Source organism: Copadichromis virginalis, linkage group LG7, assembly GCF_057382275.1.
Source record: "Copadichromis virginalis isolate Kocher_CV1m ecotype Utaka linkage group LG7, C_Virginalis_male_GT1.1, whole genome shotgun sequence".
Taxonomy (NCBI): Eukaryota; Metazoa; Chordata; class Actinopteri; order Cichliformes; family Cichlidae; genus Copadichromis; species Copadichromis virginalis.
This window is the reverse complement of record NC_140624.1, coordinates 52,116,146-52,137,310: the sequence shown is the minus strand read 5'-3', so window position 1 is coordinate 52,137,310 and position 21,165 is coordinate 52,116,146. Positions and strand designations below refer to the sequence as shown.

The 21,165-nt window shown below is 39.9% G+C and overlaps 1 protein-coding gene across 4 annotated transcripts in view; it reads left to right on the top strand.

Annotated features, from left to right (window-relative positions):
* The window catches only part of garnl3 (GTPase activating Rap/RanGAP domain like 3), a 79,288-nt gene that overhangs the window by 24,777 nt on the left and 33,346 nt on the right, over positions 1-21,165 (top strand). For all 4 annotated transcript variants that reach the window (XM_085464115.1, XM_085464117.1, XM_085464114.1 and 1 more), the window contains exons 2-3: positions 3,493-3,562; positions 20,193-20,267. In XM_085464115.1, the coding sequence (XP_085320241.1) occupies positions 3,493-3,562; positions 20,193-20,267 (145 nt within the window). The remainder of the gene's footprint in view (positions 1-3,492; positions 3,563-20,192; positions 20,268-21,165) is intronic.

Genomic DNA, 21,165 nt, shown 5'->3' with positions numbered 1-21,165 from the left:
CTATTTGGCAGTGCCATTGCTTCATAAATGGTTTTATTGCTAATGGGATTTAACTAGATTCTTATGACATTTAGCATTCCAAAGAAATAAAGCGTCACAAAGGGAACTTTGAGAACGCTGCCTGCTGTGAATAGACAAATTAATTGATTGTTTTAGAATTCTACTGGGCTCGCTTTGTCTTTTCAATTCATCTTTAAGATTTGAGGCTTTTTAAATTGCTACTAAGAATATCTTCTACATGGATAACGTTGGATCGATAATAACACGATTGTCATGACTAAAAATAAGCAGTGATACATGGGTGTATCAGCAGTACTGTAGGGCAATTCAGTGCTGTCATACTGAGAGTCTCGTAGCAAAGTTTTTGTAGGGACGGAAAAAAATATTCGGTCTTTTGTGTGGAGCACCGAGTGTCAAACCTGACATTTATAATCACAAAAACACTTGAATGACTGACCAGCTTTCACTGTAATTTACTTACCACTGAGAGGAAAGAAATCCACTTGTTTACTTCCTCTCAGTGTTAAATGATGACATTCATGAAAGTGCAGTGTCCGTGTTAAATATGTTATAGCTGCGAGTCCGAGCTATGCTGTGATAAGCTTAGTGACTCAGATCTCTTTTGCTATTGCTCTTTTCATCTATATCTCAACTAGAATGAAAATTGGAGAACTTACGCTTGTGCATGTTTTAGTGTTTTCAATTTGTCATCATTTTATTTTTCCTTAAACCAGAGAGAAAACAGCTCCTTATTTTCTGTCCCTTCTGTGCAATACTACTTTATGTCTCCATTATAATGCTTTTAGGACCAGATAAGGTTATTCATATTGGAGAAACACTTAAATTTTCTGTATTAGTATTTTTTTTAACTTTTACGTGTGCGTGCGTGCGTGCGTGTGTGTGTGTGTGTGTGTGTGTGTGTGCGCGCACTGGTTTGAATCTGTCCCTGTGTCAACTCTGTGCGAGTGTGTATCACCAGCAGTCATCTCTCCACACCAATCTCCATCTATCACTCGAGCCTAATTCAATCAGGACCCCCATCTCAATCAGAAGTGAGTTGGACACAGCTCCCGGGTCAGTCACTGTGCTGCTGGCAGCCACACCATACTGAGAAACAGACAGAGAAAAGAAAAGAAAACCATAAGAAGGAAAGACGCAATATGAATTTAATGCCAATGACCAAAAGGACAAGTAGGATAACTGAAAATGGAAAGAAGTGCCCTTTGGGTCATGGCAACCTTTTCGCTGACTCCCGCCTGAACTCTAAGAGTCTCACCTTTGTACCCCTGCCCTCTTCATTGCTTTCACCCGCCACCCCAGTTTCTGTTATTCCCCTCGGAACTTTTGATCCTACCTCTAAACAATATCCTGTGCAAAGGGCAAGAAGCAGTAGTTAAAATGGTAAATTTGGAAAGGGCAAATAATATAAAAGCACAGACAGCCCCACATAGAATTCCCATATTACAGTACACAGTTCACATTTACTAGTAATCCAATGTGAATACAAGCAGAAGATGATTACTTACCAATACTCATGTTGAAGGAGTGGCAACAAGTGGAAAATATGGATTTGATTTTTTTTTTCTTTGGACACTCACTGGCCACTCGCCGTGAGAACTACCTTAAATCTTCAAGGCACAGATACAACATGGTGCTGGAAACATCCATCAGAGATTTTGGTACATGATGGCTCAGCAGCATCATACAGTTATTGAACATTTGTCAGCTGTGCATCCATGATGCCAACCTCCCATTGCATTACATCCCAAAGTTGCTCTATTAGACTGAGATCTGGTGATTGTGGGGGTTCTTTGAGTATAATTAACTTACTGTCATGCTCAGGTAACTACAGTGGGGCAAAAAAGTATTTAGTCAGCCACCGATTGTGCAAGTTCCCCCACCTAAAATAAATTCTTTACAAATCCTACCATGTGAATTCATGGATTTTTTTTTTCACATTCTGTCTCTCACAGTTGAAGTGTACCTCTGGTGCAAATTACTGACCTCTGTCATCATTTTAAGTGGGGGAACTTGCACAATCGGTGGCTGACTAAATACTTTTTTGCCCCACTGTAGATTGAGATGATCTGAGCTTTGTGACATGGTGTGTTATCATGCTGGGACAAAGGGATGGGATGCAACTATCCTCCAAACCATTAAACCACCAGCACCAGCCTGAACCTTTGATACAGAGCGGGATATCATGTTGTTTACACTTCTGTTGTTGACAGTGGTCTTCTGCTACTGTGCCCCATCTGCTTAATGGTTGATCGTGTTATGCAGTCAGAGATGCTATTCTGCATAGTTTGAGTTAATGTCGCCTTTCAAAGTCACTTAAATCACCTTTTTCCCCTCCTATTCTGATACTCAGTTTGAACTTAAGCAGGTTGTCCTGACCATGTTTCATGCCTAAATCCATTAATAAGCAGTGGTAGTAGCTGGTGAGTGTATAGTAAATACTTAATAAATGATATTATAGTCCTTTAGTGAGCATAGTGCATAAAAGAAGTAATAGGCAACTATGAATAATTAAATGGCTCTATCCTCTGGCAGCTCCACTGACCTAGTCACCCTGATTTTCCTACAATTATCCAGGTGGTGCTTAGATGAAAAGTGAGATAGTAGTGTGAGAGGAGCCAGCTCGTGGTGTGTTATAATGCATTGATAAATACTTAATACTTTGATAAAGCCAACTTGAAATTGTTTATATGTGACACAAGACTGACTGGTGGCTTGTGAGTATGGAGGACACGATGCATTAAGCGGTTAAGTGATGAGTACCAGTAGCCTCAGGTGGCTCCAATGACTTATTCTTGTAGTGTGATTCACTACTGCCTGTCCTCAAAGCATGTAGCTGAAAAGTGAGTGTTTCAAATGCAGTTGTCATTCAATAAATATTTAAAGCAGTAAAAGTACATACCTGAGACCATAGATATGCATAAATAAGCCAAAATATCTCACGGTGTGATGAAATAGCTGGAAATTTAAGCACATTGATGGGCAGGATCATTGTATCAGCGCACCCAAACATAGGTGTTAGCAGAGGAAAATAAGCAGGACGTGCATGTGGAAAGAGTTAGCAGGGTTAGGGTTACCTGTGGTCTCCAGCTTCTCCATTCACGGGGCCTCGTAGGACTTTACCAATCAAGTCAGATAGCTCTTCTTTTTCTTTTTGGTCTTCCTCATCGGTGGAAAACACAGCTCAGTAACAGAAGCTAAAGAGGTTACCGAGTTGTGCAGACGCCTTCTTTGCATGCATTGCCTTGTAACCATGTACTGTTTGAATGTGAAGAATGGTGAGTCACACACAAACACAAACAGGTGTTCTCTAGTAATAATATACTATGTATATTATGATAAAGAGACTGTAGAAAAACAGATGCTGCAACTGCCACTTGTGTATGAACAATGTCACAGTTTATGCATTGTATACGTATGTGATGAGAGCACATAGGACATGCATCTGAGTCTGACCGTTCCTCTGTGTTACAGCTCTGCCTCAGAGGACTTGGGGTGCAGGCGTGGAGACTTCAGCAGGAAACACTATGGTTCGGTCGAGCTGGTGAGTCCCACCCACAGTGCGCTCACGTCTTTGTTGCTCTCTTTTGTTTCTCAGTATGAGCATCTCTTTTTCTTCTTTCCTCTCATCCTCATCATTGATTCTTCTGTTGATGACCTCCCCCCTCCCCCTCTCTCTCTCTCTCTCTCTCTCTCTTTCTCATTCCCTTCCCACTCCCTGTTGGCATGGATGGACAACAGAGGGGGACTGATGAGTCATGACATGCAGGGCGTGGTTCAGGGATGTGCTTTACCAGTGTGGATCACAACAGTTCTCCACTCAAAGTCATTTAATTCAATTTTGTTTTTATTAATAAAGCACAGTGTATTAATCTAATGGGATTTTAAAGTGTAAGGTAAACATCTTACGATAGTATAGGGACAGATCTGACCATGGTTTGTGAGCAAGAGCTCTGCAACAGCAATGCAGGATGCTTTTTGCCTACCAGCCTCCAAACTTAATTCGTTTTGTTTTGATGCTGCTGGTGTAAAGCTGCGGCACAGTGTGTGTCTTTGTGGTTGATTACTAAGCTGTTGAGTCATTGTTGCCCTGGGGGAGCATGTGTGTAAGTGTCTGTGCATGTGTGTAAGCGTACGCCCCTCCACTGTGAGCTGAGTCTGTACTTCCCGATAGCGCAGAGGGACAGGAAGTCCTAGGGTTTTCACGCAGCAATCGTACTTCCTACCAGAGACATATTGCGGGTTTGTCCATGAGTGTCGGGCACCACGTGCTCAGCAGATTAGTGATGAGGAGAAACCGCACTGTGCCTATCAGCACTAGCATACAGACAGTATGGACAGTGAAGTTGTGTGAGTGGAGGCTAGTATCCAGAAACTGTGAGTGTGAGACAGGGTGAGGTCACTAGCTTCAGTGACTTGTTGCAGCGGGTCAGTGGTGTCCTCTCATTTCATTACCTCTGCTACATCTTAAAATCTATTTCTCTAGCATTAGCTCGGACCGTCACTATGCGAAGCAAGGTAAAAAGTGACTCTGACCTAGCATCAGGGATTTAATAGTAGAAAAACAAAATATGTAGATTCCGTATTTAAATGTAATTTATAAACAGCCTTTTTAAAAATATGGATTGAGTTTCTCTGTGGGCAGAGATGTATTTGACTCATCTGAGACTGAAGTTTACAGCTCTTTTTTTAATTTAGCCAACTACATCCTAGAATATACTGGCAGGTTTTGTATTGATAACTACTGTAAAATCAATAATAAAATCTAACGATAGATTAAAGGTGGAATTTGACAAGTGATGCTAAAGAGCTTAAACTCAAATTGATGACTTCTAGCCTTCTTCTGCATTAGTCCAGTTTAGTTTTTACTGTAAGCCTTACCACAGATACTGCAGACTACTTAGTTCAGTAACCTCACATTAGCCCTTTGACCAATGCAACACAGTTGATCATTTGATATATTAGCAAAAACCCATCCCACGGGCAGTTTTTCCCATGCCGGCATCAAACTTGGTATGTCTTGATGCATGCTCAATCATCCAAATCCCAAAAGGTTGATTCGTTCATCTGAACAGAATCAACCTTTTGGGATTTGGGATCCCAAGATTTGGGAGTTTCACTACTACATCCAGATGAACAGAATCAACTTGGTATGGTTACATGAGCATGGCTCTTTCAGTGTAGCAAGCAAATGCCTGGAAAGATTCTCCTCGATCTCCCAGCTATCGTGACCCTTTATCCCCTTCAGTTCATGCCATGGAATTGTAAAGGGGCGTCAGATAGAAAATAAAAACCTGCCTGTTTTTGAAAATTAAACCCTATCATAAGCTTTAAATTATACATGTAACATGCCTATGAATGTGCAAACGCTATGTTCATTTTATGTACATAAAAATAGGAGTGTACACTCATAAACCATTGTTTTTATATGCTGATACAAAGACAGAGTACTTTTATTTGAAGTAAATATTTTAACCACGTAGATGTTAGAAATATTGGGATCTTAGATTGTACCAATCAGTCATCAGGAGGAGTTTGGGGATAAACATACAGACATGCATACTCTGCAGTTATTATAGTATGATGATAACGGTTACGTCACAATATGAATTAATAACCATATAACTCAACAAGATAACCCTTCTTCTTCCTATCCACAATCTGTTACAGGCATGTGAAATAAAATGAAAATTGAATTTTCTTATACTTGTGGACCTCTATTTTAAACAATGAACTTGCAATCATCTGCCACTACAGAAAACAAAAAGCAATGCAAAGCAGTTCTGCTCGTTTTAGTTTTGTTATTTTGCCAAATGCTAAAATATAGAAACTGCAGCTTTATTGACATTTAAATGCATACAAAATGATAACAAGAAAAGAAATAATGATTTTCTGACCCACTTAAACCCCTTGGCTGCAGCTATTTTGAATATTTTATTGATTTAATAGCATATGCTTAAAATAATTACCATGTTATGAAAGTCCAAAAAGTTGCAAATCCTGACATGTGAGATCTCAAATGTTTAAATAATGTCTTACATAATTGGTCTATAGTATAAAAAAATCTACTCACTGCCGTAAGATTACTAAGCAACATCACAGTGTATCTCTTGTGAAAGCTACAGTTTTCATTGTAGAGTTAGGTGTCGGAACAATTTCTTAGCCAGGTGCAATGGCTAATTGCTCAGGTGTTCACGCTTTCCTGGAAACATCACAATGAGAAGGACAGAGTCCCTCTAGCTGCTTGCCTATTCTGCCAATTTCCATGCTAAGCTAAGCTAACTGGATGCTTGCAATTATAGTATTGTACTGTTGATCATCTCATCAGAGTCTGAGCAAAAAAAACAAACATTCATAATATGCATTTGTTTAACTGCCATGAGAATATGCCCTAAGTCTAACTTCTAGAGATTTACTTTTGAAGTTTAGTTTAACAGAATGGTTAACAGCTTCATCCATATGCTCTGAAGGAAGCTGGATAGGCTGTGTATGTTAATCATAATAAACTTTAGTACAACCACCTTTGTGCTTTTCTAATGCTATTATAGTGTATTACAGATTTATTACAGGTTTCAGGTTACATAATTCAACTAATTATTGGTGCTCAAACAAATTCACATAAAACTTCAAAATAATCATTTCATCCAGGATGATTCGGTTATTAACACATGGCAATTTCACGTGTGATAAAAGGCAAAATGGCATGGTTAAGAAACGAGGAAGTGGGCAGAAGGAAATTAAATACAGGGCTTGATAAACCACCTTTATATTCACAAAGGACCTCAGGGAGTATAACCACATTACTACATTACCTGTGGTATATTTTTGCGCCTCAACTCCGTAGTGAAATTAAGCTCTTGGCTTTCTGTGGGAGAAGAAATATAATTGCGTGTGTGTGAACATACAGCAGAAAGTGTTTTTGTCAAGTCTGGCACTCATGCTGCTTAAGGCTGTATGTCTCTGGGGGAGGCTTGTGCAAAGGTCGGGAACGAGTCTGTGGTAATTCAGGTTATGTTGCCTTTTAGCCAACAAACAGCTCTTTGTGTTGACAGCATTGAATCGATGTGCTCTGTGTCTGTTTGTGTCCCTAGTGTGGTGTTGGAAGGTTATTAGGTCCTGACATTTCCTTCAAAGAATTATTCAATTGTCCTAAAAGTCACATAATTACCAGTCATGTGTGTGATTGTTAAAATGATGTAACTCATATTTTATGTCTATCTTTGAGATGCTTCAGTGCACGTCTGCTGGGCTGTCAGAGCTGCAAGCACTCTGTGATGGTGATGCTGTGGCTTCACCTGTGGCGCCTATGGTGGTGTGATGTTAATGTGGGCAGAGTAGTGTCCAGCAGAGATGACAACGTTGAGGTCAAAGCTTTCTGCAGAGACTAAGTTTGGGGCTCACTTGCAATGACGCACAAGAAGGATGAAGTTAAGGCATAAAAAAGCTTTGTTTGGGGAGTTGCAGTGTTTTTGCTGTGTTCTCTGTCAAGATGATCCCACACTGCTTCAGCAATGTTGAAGTCCAGGATCTAGGGAAGCCAATCCATGACAGATAGTGTTCCATTTTGTGTTTTTCTATTCAGATATGTTTTTACTGGATTGGCAGTGTGTTTGTGATCATTATCATATTGATAAAACAAAGCTGTTGCCAGTTACATTTTTTCCAAATGGTGGATCAAAATCTAATGGTACTTTTCTGCATTCATAGTTTTGATAAGACTCTCAATACACTGGCTTGAATGGGCCCTAAACCCCACATGCATGGACATAATTATCGATTATCTCACCATTTGCTGCATAAGGAAACGTGACTACACTATATGCATCATTACTCTGTGTGGAGTTTGCGTGGGTTCTCTCCGGGTACAGTGCAGTTAGCGGGGTTGGGTTAAGTGATGATTCTACATTGTCCATAGGTGTGAATATGAGTAAGGATAGTTGTCTGTATCTTAGTGTTAGCCCTGCAACAGACTGGTGACCTGTCCAAGGTGTACCCTGCCTCTCCCCCTATGACAGCTGGGATAGGCTCCAGTGGCTTCACTCTTCGTATTCTTTCTTTTTGGGGCACGGATTTGATGGTGGTTTATTTTAGTTCTTTTAGTACTAAAGAACATGTTTTCAAATGTCACAACTAGAAGATATTGATTCAAAGCAGGGACTCCCTAATAAGAGAGACCAGCATAAGCAGAGCCATGACTCACCCTGTCTGTTTTATTTTTGGCATCATGGAAGCAGTGGTAGCAGGGCTCCCTACAATGTATGATATGATTCACTCTTGAGCACACACAACTAAGACACTATAGAGATATGTATAGGATCCAGTTTCATTTCAGCCTGCTTGCATTATAAGACACTTTGTACTGTTAAAATCATTTGATGGTGAAAACACCGAAGAGTCACTAGAGTGCTCTGCTGTTAAAGGTGGACATCAGCATCATATTAAACGGGGTCCTTGTTTGTTTTTTCTTATTTCCTGTGCATGTTTACTGTTACCATGGTTGATGAGTTCAGTTTCACTGTGTGTGCACCGCCTCACACCGACATGCATCACATGCAGTGTGGAATAAACCTGACAAGAGTTGTGACGTTGCAGTGTGTGAAAAGGTTTTTGCTCCCTTCCTGATTTTTTATTGGGGGTTTTGACATATTTGCACACTTTCAGGTGATGATCTGAAACAAATCTTAACCTGATAACCCGAGTAAATTTAAAAAAATGCTATTTTTAAATGATTTCATTTATCAAAGGAAAAAAAAACTATCCAAACCTACTTGGTTTAGTGTGAAACAATAATTGCCTTCTAAACCCTGATTGGGTTTTGGGAGCAAAAATGACAATTTCAGCAATTGTGATAACTGGTAATCAGTCTTTACATCGCTGTGGAGGAATTTTGACCCATTCTTCTTTGCAGAGTTGTTTTATTTCAGACAAATTTAAGGGTTTTCAAGCATTAATAATAACTGACTCCAAAACTCCCAAACTGTTTTGTTTTTTAGCCATTCAGAGGTGGACTTGTTGGTGTGTTTCAGACTATTGTCCTGCTGCATAACCCATGTGAGTTTGAGTTTCAGGCCATGAACTGATGGTTAGATATTCTCCTTGAGAATTTTCTGTTAGTTGTCCAGGTCCTGAAGCAGCAAACCAGCCCAGGCCATCACACTACCACCGCCATGTTTGACTGACTGAAATCCTGTGTTACTTTTACTCCATATGTAACGGGAAGCAAACCTTCGAGCTTTCCACCGAATGTTTTCCTTGGAACTCTCCCATTGATGTCTCTGTGAACCCAGCTTTCCAAAAATCACGGCTAAAATAACGGCCAATGATGGTTAACCCATGATTTAACATGGGGGCAATTACTTTTTCTCTAATTGCTTTTTTCCCTTAATAATCTTGTCTTGTCTTAAATTTGTTTGATGATCTGAAACATTTAAGTTTAACAAATATTATGGAGTTGGTGACAGTGAGGTGGGTGCTGGCAGTCTCTGGTGAGCCAAATGGAAAAAAGAATAGGATAAAACCCTTCAGACACACATTCTCATGGTAATTTTTTCTGCGTGCGGACATTGTATTTGCCTTAGCTTCGTGCTATTTGATGTGCCGCAGTGCACAACATTAAATGAGACTGGCACTATTGGCAGAATCGGTGCGTGTGTGTGCTGAGAGGTTAGCTGTCAGTCTTGCACAGCGACTGGTGAGCAGACGGCTCCGCTCCCACCTGCCTACCAGTGTTACTGTCATTGCCTCAGAGGCTTTTGACTGCACTGTCACACTGCATTTATTCCCACTCTCAGCGTGTATCACACTGTTTGCGACGCGTCTGTTCGTCTGCTTATTAACTGCATAAATTCGGCCGAGCAGAAGACACTTTGGCCACAAGTGGCAATTAAGATAAAAGCAAATAGATGTATGCTGTGTGTAGTTTTGCTTTTGTGACGCAGACACTGAAGTGTTTATCCATTAAGCCAGAATCACACGTACGTGTTTCAGGCTTCGGTCGTCTCGAGTCGTAATCATTTTAAAAGGGGTGACTTGTTGCATTGCTAAATTGAATTGTGGGCTCTTTGCAGAAAGTTGAGAAAAGATCAAACAGCCACAAATTGCCTTTTTTTTTAATGTTCCAGCACAGTTGTGTTGTGTTATGCAAATTATTGAAGACAGGCTAAGAAGCCTGATGTCGTGGGTGGTTGTGCTGATCCTTTTTTTCCCTTCTTTCCAAATCAATGCACTGCTGGTGACCCATAGTGTAGTAAACTTAGAACAACACAGATTTGAATTAAATGGATTTGCTGCATAGATTATCCTTTTGTCGTGTTGAGTCAGGATTGGACCGATATCTGATCTGAATTTGAATTTGATAGGTGTGACTGATATTTGGGTCGTGAGTACAGACTCAAAGTGACTCATCCACACGTTTGACTGTTATGTTACTGGTATTCATGTTATGGAAATAGTTAAAAAGTCAGTAATGAGCAGAGGTGGGTGGGTGCTGTTTTTTTTCCTTTTTTGTTTAGCTTATATTTACTGAATAAATCACAACTATCACTGATCGCTACATTTTGCAGAATGGCCACGGGATGAGGGGAGGAAACCTTAAAAGTATCTGGTTGAAAATAGTCAAATAAGGCAAGTTCACAACAAGTTATATCACTGCAATAGACTGGTGACCCATCTAGGGTATAAGCTGCCTCTCACCCCATGATAGATGGGATAGGCTCCAGGGGAAGCCACTACATCTATCGAAAACCCCAAAATAAAATTCCAAAGAAAGCAAAACATTTTCCTTTGCACACAGCCACTCACTGTCACTCACAACATTGAAAATGGCTCACTGGGGCTGCCTGTTGTTCTCCCAGCTTTTGTATTCTGTGCTGAGTCACCTGAGTCAGCACCACAGGAGAAGAGGGGGGCGCATAAATAAGGAGGGAGGCAAACAGTTACCAACACTCATGGTTCCTAGGATATTTAAAAGTAAAAGATTAGTCTTAAAGCTTTTACTTTTTGATAAAGCTTATAGTCCGAGATGGATCGGGTGACCCTGAACCCTTCCTTAGCTATGCTCCAATAGGTGTAAGCTGCTGGAGAGTTCCCATAATGTACTGAAAAGTTATTCTCTCCATATGTTTATACACTGCTTTGCATGTAGTTATTACTAAAATCTGGCTTCACAGTGTGTCTTTTGCCCTGCACCCCGTTCATGTTTCATAAAAAGTGAAAGTGAAAATAAAATGCTCCTGCTAACAATTCTATGTAGCCTCTTATAGCTTAATCCTGTGTACCAATAATTACAAAAAAGCACAAAATGGATATCTGTCAGAGGAATCAGACTACCAGCAGTGTTTTTTAGAAGATCGGCACCTTCTTAAGAGCTTTCAGGAATATTGCATGGCAGAGTTTAGTTTGCTCAATGTCATATCAGTACCACATTATTTTGCTTCTTTTGCAGACTAACAGCTTGTACAGCTGATGTTTTTTTGTTTTTTTCGTGAGCTTCAGTTTGCATTTCCTGACTGAATTTGGTCTGATTGAAGAAGGAGGGTTTTATGCTGATCCAAGCTAATGAAGTGCTTCAATTTTAAGTTACATAACTTATTATATGGGAGCAATTAATAGTGCTTCAACTCCTTCCACTGTGCATCTGTAATTCATCTGAATAAAAAACACAATGAAGAGTTTTATTACCGTAGACCAAGAGGAAGGTGAAAAGAAGAGACTGAATTTCCATGATTCTTTTGACAACTTCTTCCCATTCAGTGACTTATTTTTAATCAAGGAACTCTGTTTAATCTTCCCGTTTTTTCGCTCAGTCCTTTTCTTTAGCAGTTTCTGCTTCTCTCTTTTCCCACTCCTAATCTCCATCTTAATTCTTTCAGTGTCTTTTTTTATATCTTCTCACTGAGTGTGCACCTGCCTCTCTCCTTTTTCTCCCTCCCCGTGCTATTCCCTCCTCGCCCTCTTTCACATCCTCTCCTGCTCTACTGAACTACTGTTTCTACTGTTTCCTGCTTTCCTGGAGGGTTGTGGGTGTGCATGAACAGGCCCGCTGATGAGATCAATTATCTATCAGCAGTCACAAAAGTATTGATTTAACAACCCCCACACATGTCTCTCTGCACTGCATCTCTTTTTTGTCCCGTGGGCCTCGGGGGAAATCAGAGGCTCCGGTACGAGCTCGATTGTGTACGTGTGAAATGCTCAAGTCGTTCCCTAAAATGTGAGCTGTTTAAGTGTGTCTGTAAGAGGGAGTGTGAGTGTGCTTCATCCATAAAGCCTCCAAAGCCTCTTAAGTTCATGAGATTAAGAATTGTGGAGATATCCATTATTCTTTCACCGCTCAACTTTGTGTTGTCATTATGCACCTCTCTTGGCTTCTAACATTTTTTCCCTTCTATGTAGTGGGGAAAATAATCATTTGATCCCTTGTTGAATTAGTAAGTTTGGTCACTTTAAAAGAAATCAACAGTCTCTAATTTTTATGGTAGTTTCATTTTGTTGGAGAGAAAAAACACATTGAGTAAAAGTTATAAACTGATTTGCCTGTCATTGAGTAAAATAAGCATTTGATCTAAGTTGGCCCTGATTATTCAGAAATGAAAGAAGTATAAAATGATCAATCGCCTTCGATTTGGAGCTCAATGAAAGATCTTCCTTTTGGGATTAGGATGATCATGATGAAAGTGATTGATCAGTCCATAACTACAACGGAGGAGCTTGTTAATGATCTGAAGGTAGTTGGGACCGCAGTCACAAATAAGACCATTGTGACCACACTACACTGTAATGGACTGATATCTTGCAGTGCCTGCAACATCCTCCTACTCAAGAAGGCACATATAGAGGCTTGCCTTAAGTTTGCCAGTGAACATCTAAATGATTCAGAGAAGGCTTGGGAGAAAGCGCTGTGGTCACATGAAACCAAAATGAAGCTCTCAGGCATTAAATCAACCTACCGTGGTTGGAGGAGGAGAAATGCTGTGTACTGTGAAATCTTGGATCAGAACCTCCTTCCCTCAGCCAGACACTGAAGATGGGTCATGGATGGGTCTTCCTGTGTGACAGTGTCCAAAAACATACCACCAAGGCAACAAAGAAGCATATTAAGGTCATGGAGTTGCCTAGTCGGTCTCCAGACCTCAGTTCTGTAAGAAATCTGTGGAGGGAGCAGAAGCTTCAAGTTGCCAAGCTGCAGCCTCTGTAAAGACAAGTGGGTCCTCCTGAGATGTCTGCAAACCTGGTGACCAGCTACAAAAAACGTCTTATCGTTGTGCTCGCCAACAAGGGTTTCTCCGCCAAGTATTAAGTCATGTTTTACTTGGTCATCCAATACTTATTTACATATACAGTTATAATTTTATATACAGTTACTGACTTGCAAATCAATTTTGTTAACTCTTATGTAATGTGGTTTTTGTTTTTTGCATTTTGGATTGGTATTCGGCATCGATTAAAATTTAATTTCCATCAAAATTAAAGACTGTTCATTTCTTTGGAATTCAGCAGGGAATCAAATAATTACTTCCCCCACCGTATATAGGTTTGGTCCTGTGTCTCCAGTATTGTTCCCAGCAGTGTCGAGGTGTTTTATGAGTTGTTTGTTAAAGCGTAGAAGCATAACAGGCTCCCCCTTTTCCCCTGTTGCCCCTCATTTTGCCTCCTCCAGCCCACCGGGTATCGTTGGAATGCAGCTTTTTCTTCTTTGCCACTCTTCTGTTCCATGATTTAAAAGCAGTGGCTACACAATACATAGACACACACAGAAACACACAAAAACACACACACAGACTCCCCAGAGAGCTTAATCTCTCTTTTCTTCTGACATTTTTCTTTCTTTCACCCCATAACAACTGAAAGCCTATTCACACACTGCAGCACAAACACTTACCTAAAAACACAATTAATACTGAATGTCTCTCTCCTTTTTTCTTCACATCCAGCCACACACACAAACACATCCACCAGGGAGGTAGTGCATTGCTCTGTATGAACGCTACATTGGTTTCCCCTCCATTATCTTGCGATTGGACAGTTAATGTTGCAGGAGGCACGAAAAATAGAGGAAGATGGTGGCCTACAGCTTCGACATTTACTTTCCATTTTCAGCACTCGAATACAAAATACAGATGTTAACAGAGTCGCAATGCTCATTCATTCACCCATAAACATGGGCACGTACAGGTCCATACCCCGGCATGCGAAAATGTGCAGGGAATTTTGATGCCTTTTAATATGCATATAAAAAGAGAGAACATCTTATTTTCATCAGTTTATTCTATAACAAAATGAGTTATTGCAAAGAAGAGCTTCAGACCTGCAGTAAATATGCTTTGGTCTGTATTGATTTTAATATGCCATTATATACACTTACCTAAGGAAGTAAATGCAGCTATAGTGCTGTACTTGTGTGCACATTAGGGCGGAGTGAAATCACTGTCATATTAATAAGAAAAATGTTGCAAATATGTTGTTAGAATTCTTTTTTGAATCACCAATTTAATCAAATTCAACAAGCCTACAGTATAGTCTGCATAAATGCACATAACACTTACAGGTCTCCCATTTCTTTTGCAATGAGTCTGACACTTAAGGTGTCTCAGTTCTTTGAGTTACAGCAAACAGACGGACTCATTTTCCACTCATGCAAGGTTAACTGTTTGCTTTCTGTGGTGGTTATCAGAATTTACTAGCATCTTTCATCATGACCTTGCAGTTGAGCTAAATTGGTTCAACTGCCAGCACCTTCAGACAGAGCCCTTAATAAAAGATGGTATAGCTTTTACTGGTTTGAGATTTATTTCACTTAAGGGTTAGGGTGACTGTGATTTTAAAATTGTGTTTTAGCAAGCGTTGTAAATAGCTAGCTAGATATTAGCCAGGGACGCTTGTTGTTTTCCGGTTGAGCTTAATCTGAAGATGCTTTTTGTAGACTTCACATATGGAGCCTACTCTCCATCACCTGAGTCATGATGCTGGTGCTTCCAAGCATGCGAAAGGAGTTGTTAAAAACTGCTTCGCAAAACATCCTAAATCCACACAGCAGATGTTTCCGTTCAGATATTAATCATAGTGTCATTTTCTCATTGCTTTCTTGTTACAGCTACCTCAGTTTAGAGTTTCCATATACATCTACACAGTTATAGATAGTACTGAATGCAGTATATATTCACAACATACTTCATACCGTGTACATTATAACATACCATAATAGACCCATTTCTGTAATATACTTACATATCTATACTATTGCTAATATATATTGTAATATATCTATATCACTAAAGCACTTCTGGATGGATGCAAACTGCATTTCGTTGCCCTGTACCTGTGCATGTGCAATGACAATAAAGTTGAATTCTATTCTATTCTATTCTATCATAACTGATCTCTGAACAGTGGAAGCTGAGGGAGGTACAACTCACAAAATTGTCTGTGGTTAGTCTCTTGACAATCCTCCATTAAGGATCACAGGTAAATCCTTGATGTGCTCACAAAAAGAGCCAAAATACTGCTTCCCTTGTTTCAGTTTGCAAGACTTCTGCTCTTGCTAGCAGCGCCCAGGAAAATGACCTACACAGCAGAGTGAAAGGCTTGTAGTCAAGCTAGGTTCCAGAGACAATAGTCAAGTATGGCCAAAAGATGGCATGACGTTACACGATGGATGCAAACTAGAGCTGGGCGATAGAACGATAACGATATGTATCGCGATATAACTTTTACTCGATAGAGAAATTAAGCTATCGCGATAGACCTCGCCGCTCTTGTCCTCAAAAAAAAAAAAAAAAAAAAAGGTCAGCCAATCCAAATTAAGTAGCGCAGAGCCGAACCAATCACAGCCGCAGCGTCACGTCGCGTGACTTGTTACGTACAGCACAAGTGCCAAGCCACACGTGTGTTTGTTTGGGAAGCAGCCAGCGGGTAATGGAGGAAATGAGTGTGCCGACTAGAAAAATCAACCGAGCGTGACCGAAGAGAAAACAGATGATGGTTCCAATGCCGGAGAGATTGTCAAACGGAAGAGCCAAAGAAGTTCCGTAGTGTGAAGGTATTTCGGCTATTTCAAGTCTGACAAAAAACAGAGTAGCGTGCACTGTAAATTGTGCCGAAAGCAAGTCTGAAAATACAATAAACTGGTGCATGCGTCACACTGTGCGCCACGTTATTGTTTCGGTGAAATGAATTTCTACAATACTGTTACTGTTAATTCTACTCTCTGCAGTGTTTAAATGCTTACATATACACACAGTTACTGTCCGTCCACACATACGACTCGGTTCTGCTTCTATGCCCCAGCTTTGTTTACTTTTTCCCACCGAGGCTTCTAGACTTCTGATTGGCCAACATTTAGGCACGGTTAGGAATCTAGCGCCACCTGCTGCTTTGGCATGTTCATAGCAGCGTTTTCCTTCATTTCTCCCTTTATGTGTGGACGGGATTATTTTTTAAAACGAAAACGGTAAATCTCCGTTTTCAAAAATACCCGTGTACGTGTGGACGTAGCCTCAGTCTCTGACTGGAAGCGCTAATTCGTCATTCGGCTTTTGTCAGACTAAAGTAACTGTTAAAACTGTTTGAAAAGCTAAGCTATACAACAAGGAGAGATTGAGAATTTCCTTTTAGTTCTCAGTTTATTTGATATTGACAAAAGTTAGTCAGTTTTGTCTGTTCTTCTGTAAAACAAACTAAGATTTATTTTTAGAATTAATATTTTGTTTCTAAGTGGAATTGACAATTTAGTAGTCTGTTTCGTTTGTCCTATTTTGAAACTTAAACGCTTTAGTGGCTGCCTTTTGTGTAGTTTGCAATATTTGCCTTTATTTATCTGAAAAAGTCTCATGTTCCTTAAGTACATCTACCCTGTTGAACTTATTATGGGAAATAAATATTTAAATAAAAACAAGCTGCTGATTATTTCACATTTTACTTGTGAGCAACGGCACATTTAAATCTTACAAATATAGTTATTTGGCTTATATCGTGATAGATATCATTATCACCTGAAATGAAAAAAACATATCGTGATATGAAAAAATCTCATATCGCCCAGCTCTAATGCAAACATGATGTCTGTTTTTAGCAAACACTGCTTGCCTCACTTATTCTGTTGGCATCCCCACTGTGTACACATACCATGTCAGAACAGCATTTTTAAAATTGTTTTGCATACCACTTGGATAAGCAATCACTGAAACCAAAGGATACAAGGGTCTCACTTACAGAAGCATTTATAAAGTTTATTATTAAATCAGCTCAGATTAAACTTAGATTAGTCAGTTATTTGAAGAAAGCCCAAAAAGATGAAGACATCCTTTATCACGAATGACTTTTGCAGCATACAATGCACAAAACACGTGAATTTACAGTTAATGTCACAAAGTAACAGATACAGAAGAGTGGCTTGTATGCTCGATAGGCAAAAACTCTGAGGATGGCATATAAATAAAACCCACAATTTCCTTACTAGCCTTGTTACAATGCGAATGCCTATTTTCAACCCAACCCAATGTAGAGCCAGTTGCAAAATTTAATTTAAGAGCTTTGCACCAAAACCCCAGCTACAGTACTCCATATCAGATTTAATTTAGTGTGAACAATAAAGTCAGAGTGACAGTTATTAATGATTTTATTTAGGATCCAAAGCTCTTGCCTTTTATCCTCACTTACCCACAGGAATGTTTTGAGTGGACTTGAACCCTCTGTCTCTCTCTCTCCATGATAAATGCTCTCTCATCACTCTTGTTCATCATTGCACTGGCCGTCATGATCTAATGAGCTGTTGAAGTGGGGCACACCACCCGCTCTTCATACAGATCAGCATTGTGCCTTGTCCAGGTTTTGCACAGGCTTTGGCAGCCACTCAGAATATTGTGTTGGTTATTAGTTTATCATTGTTCATAACCCCTTACAGCATCACACTCTACTTTGAGCTTTATCTGAGGTAACGAGTGCACAGTCCTGCTTTATAGTCTTATTCTGCTTTTGACCATGATCTTGTTGTGTATAGGTGATTGTTACACTTGCTTTCCTCCTGCTTCATGCATTAGTTGTGAACTCTTTAACTTTGTAGGTCAGCGACACTGGATGCTGTTTATTAGTTTTCTGTATTTGCTCCTTACCTCTCAGGACCTAGCTTGTCATCGTCTTTTTGCTTGGCTTCTCCAAACCATTTCTAGCCATCTGGATGTATCACAACACATGCAGGAATACACATCCACGCCAGATCTGTCTTTTTTTTTTTTTATGTATTGGCAGATCAGAGACCTCTGTTGACGAGGACAGTAAAATAAAGCACAGCAGTCAACAGGATCAAAGGGCAAAGGTCAAAGGAAGTGCAGTATGGGAGGAAAGAGTCTCTGATGTGTTGCCTGATAACAGAGCATCAGTTACCATGATGGAAATGGGGGTTTAAAAGAGGAATCAGGAGGTGAAGAGTAATAGACTGAAAGGAGTTTTACATGTGTCCACACGGACAAGAAGAAAGTAGTCAAAAAAACAGCAAAACTGACTATTTTTCTTTATATATCATTGATCTTATTGATATTCTTGATCTTTTATAAAGATAACTTCACAGCATTTGTTTATACACATTTATAAAAGATAATCATAGAAAGACACATACACACATTTGCAAACAAAAACAATTCTGCAAGCCAAGTGTAATGGGCTTATATTAACACCATATTACTTTAAGATATTGTGAAGGATTTTTCAGTGTGTATTTTGTGTAGTTTGATGTGTAGTAGCAATTGCTTAATGACTTAGTTTAATCGAGATTAGTGGAAATGTTCAATTTGACTGTTGTTTGACCTGCGCAGGCCATTCATCTTTCCTGCTAGACTCATGGACTCATTATAAATGCTTTAAAAGACTCAAATTACTGTCTACTGCTATAGTCGTCTGAAAAACCTACACATCTGTGCTGCGTTCAAGGGAGTTAGGAGGGCCTAAGCACTTGTATTAAAGCGAAAAATTTGGTGGCAGCATTCAGATGTGTGTTGTCACAGTGCAATAATCTTCCAAGGAGAAGACATCCCAGAAAATTCTCCCAAGATCAGCCTGTGCAATGCTCAGAGAAACTACAAAAAACCTGGAGAGCTACATCTCAGACTCAGTTAGCATGTTAAATGATAAAGTTCATGACAGTTCAGTTAGAAAAAGACTGAACTAGTATGTTCTGCTTAGAAAGGTTGCTAGAAAGAAGCCTCTTCTCTCTAAATCCAGCACAGCTCATGTTCACAATGGTACATCTGAACGAACCACAACACTTCTGCATATCACCACAAACACCTCACACTAACTGCCAAGCACAGCGGTGGAGAGGTCATTATTTGGGTTGTTATACCTCCACCCAAATGAAATGTGATGTTGGGATCTTAAGCGTGCGGTGAATGGTTGCCTGAAAAACGTCAATAAACTGATGCAATGTTGTGTAGAAGAGTGGGACAAAATTCCTCCAAAGCGATGTGAGAAACTGTTAAATTATTGCTGCTAAAGGTGGTTCTACAAGTTACAGAATCATGGGCTGTTTACAGGAGTGCACACTATAACTACACCTCAGGTCTGAAATGCTTAAATTGAAATGGTGACGTGATGATGATTCTAGGTCATATTTGGAATCACTGACTTTGCACAAAAATCAGCTGCAACTCTTTGCAAGAGAGTGACTAAGCATCAAAATTTGCCCAAATATGGGACCGGTTTTGGAAGCTGTACACAGTTAGACAGGATAGCTGAGCTGCTCTCAGGCTTTGTCTTCTCTTGTTTCACTCAGTCTCCGCACTATTAACTTTCCCATTTCATCTCATGATGTCTCCTCTCTAGTGCTGCAGTAGTAAGAGGTGAGTCAGCATGAGACAGATAATTGTGGTGATAAGTAGAGGGTGCCTGAGGAAAATTAGGAGAAAAGTTTAAAAGTTAAAAACTGTTTCTAAAGTGAAGGGAGACTTGAGTGAATAAGGGTGAAGAGGGTTAGTTGGTAACATATTCATGGAAAGGGGTTGCTAATGCTGCTGTTGTCACATGGAGGTGATGTTTCACCACGGTTCCTCTTTTTTCTGTGAGTGCAGCGGGCTCTGGTGTATTTATAGTCGGTTTATTACTGTCTGCCACAAGTCACTGTTTATCAGGTGTCTAATTTTGACCATGTCTCCCTCTCACTATGTCTGTCTCTGTCTTCCTCTCAGCTGATATCCAGTGATGCAGATGGGGCCATTCAGAGGGCGGGACGCTTCAGGGTGGAGAATGGCTCCTCAGACGAGGTGCGCACTATATCACACACAAGCCTCTTGTCTCAGTCTGGCTCTCAAGGTTTTCTTGTGCTGATTTTTGGATCCGTAATTGTTTTGAGGGCCTGTTTTAACTCAAGCTGATTGAAGGTGACAGAAAATTTCATAAAATAATATTTTAAGCTCTTTTTCATTTGCCATTCTTTCACTAAATAGTATTAAAGCTAATTTAAGAGGTGGCTAGAGTAGAGTAATATAAAGACTGGAAGTATGGGAAAACTGATTTCCTGGTTCTGTCCAAAGTTACAAAAAATACCTTCCAGGTCCTCTAAAACTCCTAATTACGATGTTATATAAAGGTGGTATTGATTTTCTTATCTAATGCTCAGCAGAGAGGACAATAAGTATCCCTTTAACATGACTCATGTAGCTGCCGCTACGAATTGCTTCTTCATGTGGTTCCCAAATTTGGGTTTATGACTCATCCATTAGGTCAAAAAGATATATCTAAGGGGTCACAAGATGAATAACGGATGATTAAACAGGCCTGTTTCATAAATTCTGGCTTTTCTCCCATAGTTGGGTTTTTTTTCTTGTTAAATGCAGGCCAGTTTGCTTTCTGTAGCTGCTGAAATTATTCACATCAAGCAATCTACACACTCCTGGTGGACACACCATTATTTTATAGTGATATGCACAGGGGTTAGTGCGGTGCCAGAGCACAGCAAACACTTTTTTTCTCCCCTGAGGAAGTAGAATTGCCACATTTATCATAAACCTTATTTTGTGCCAGAGAGCCCATGAAAACAAACTGACAAATTGGTCAGAGCTGTCATATTGATGTGATGATTGATTTGCAATGTCAGCTCGAGCACAGCAAGCAAACGTTCCAACTTTGAAGCTGCCGTTAGCTGCAGGCTACCTTCAGAGG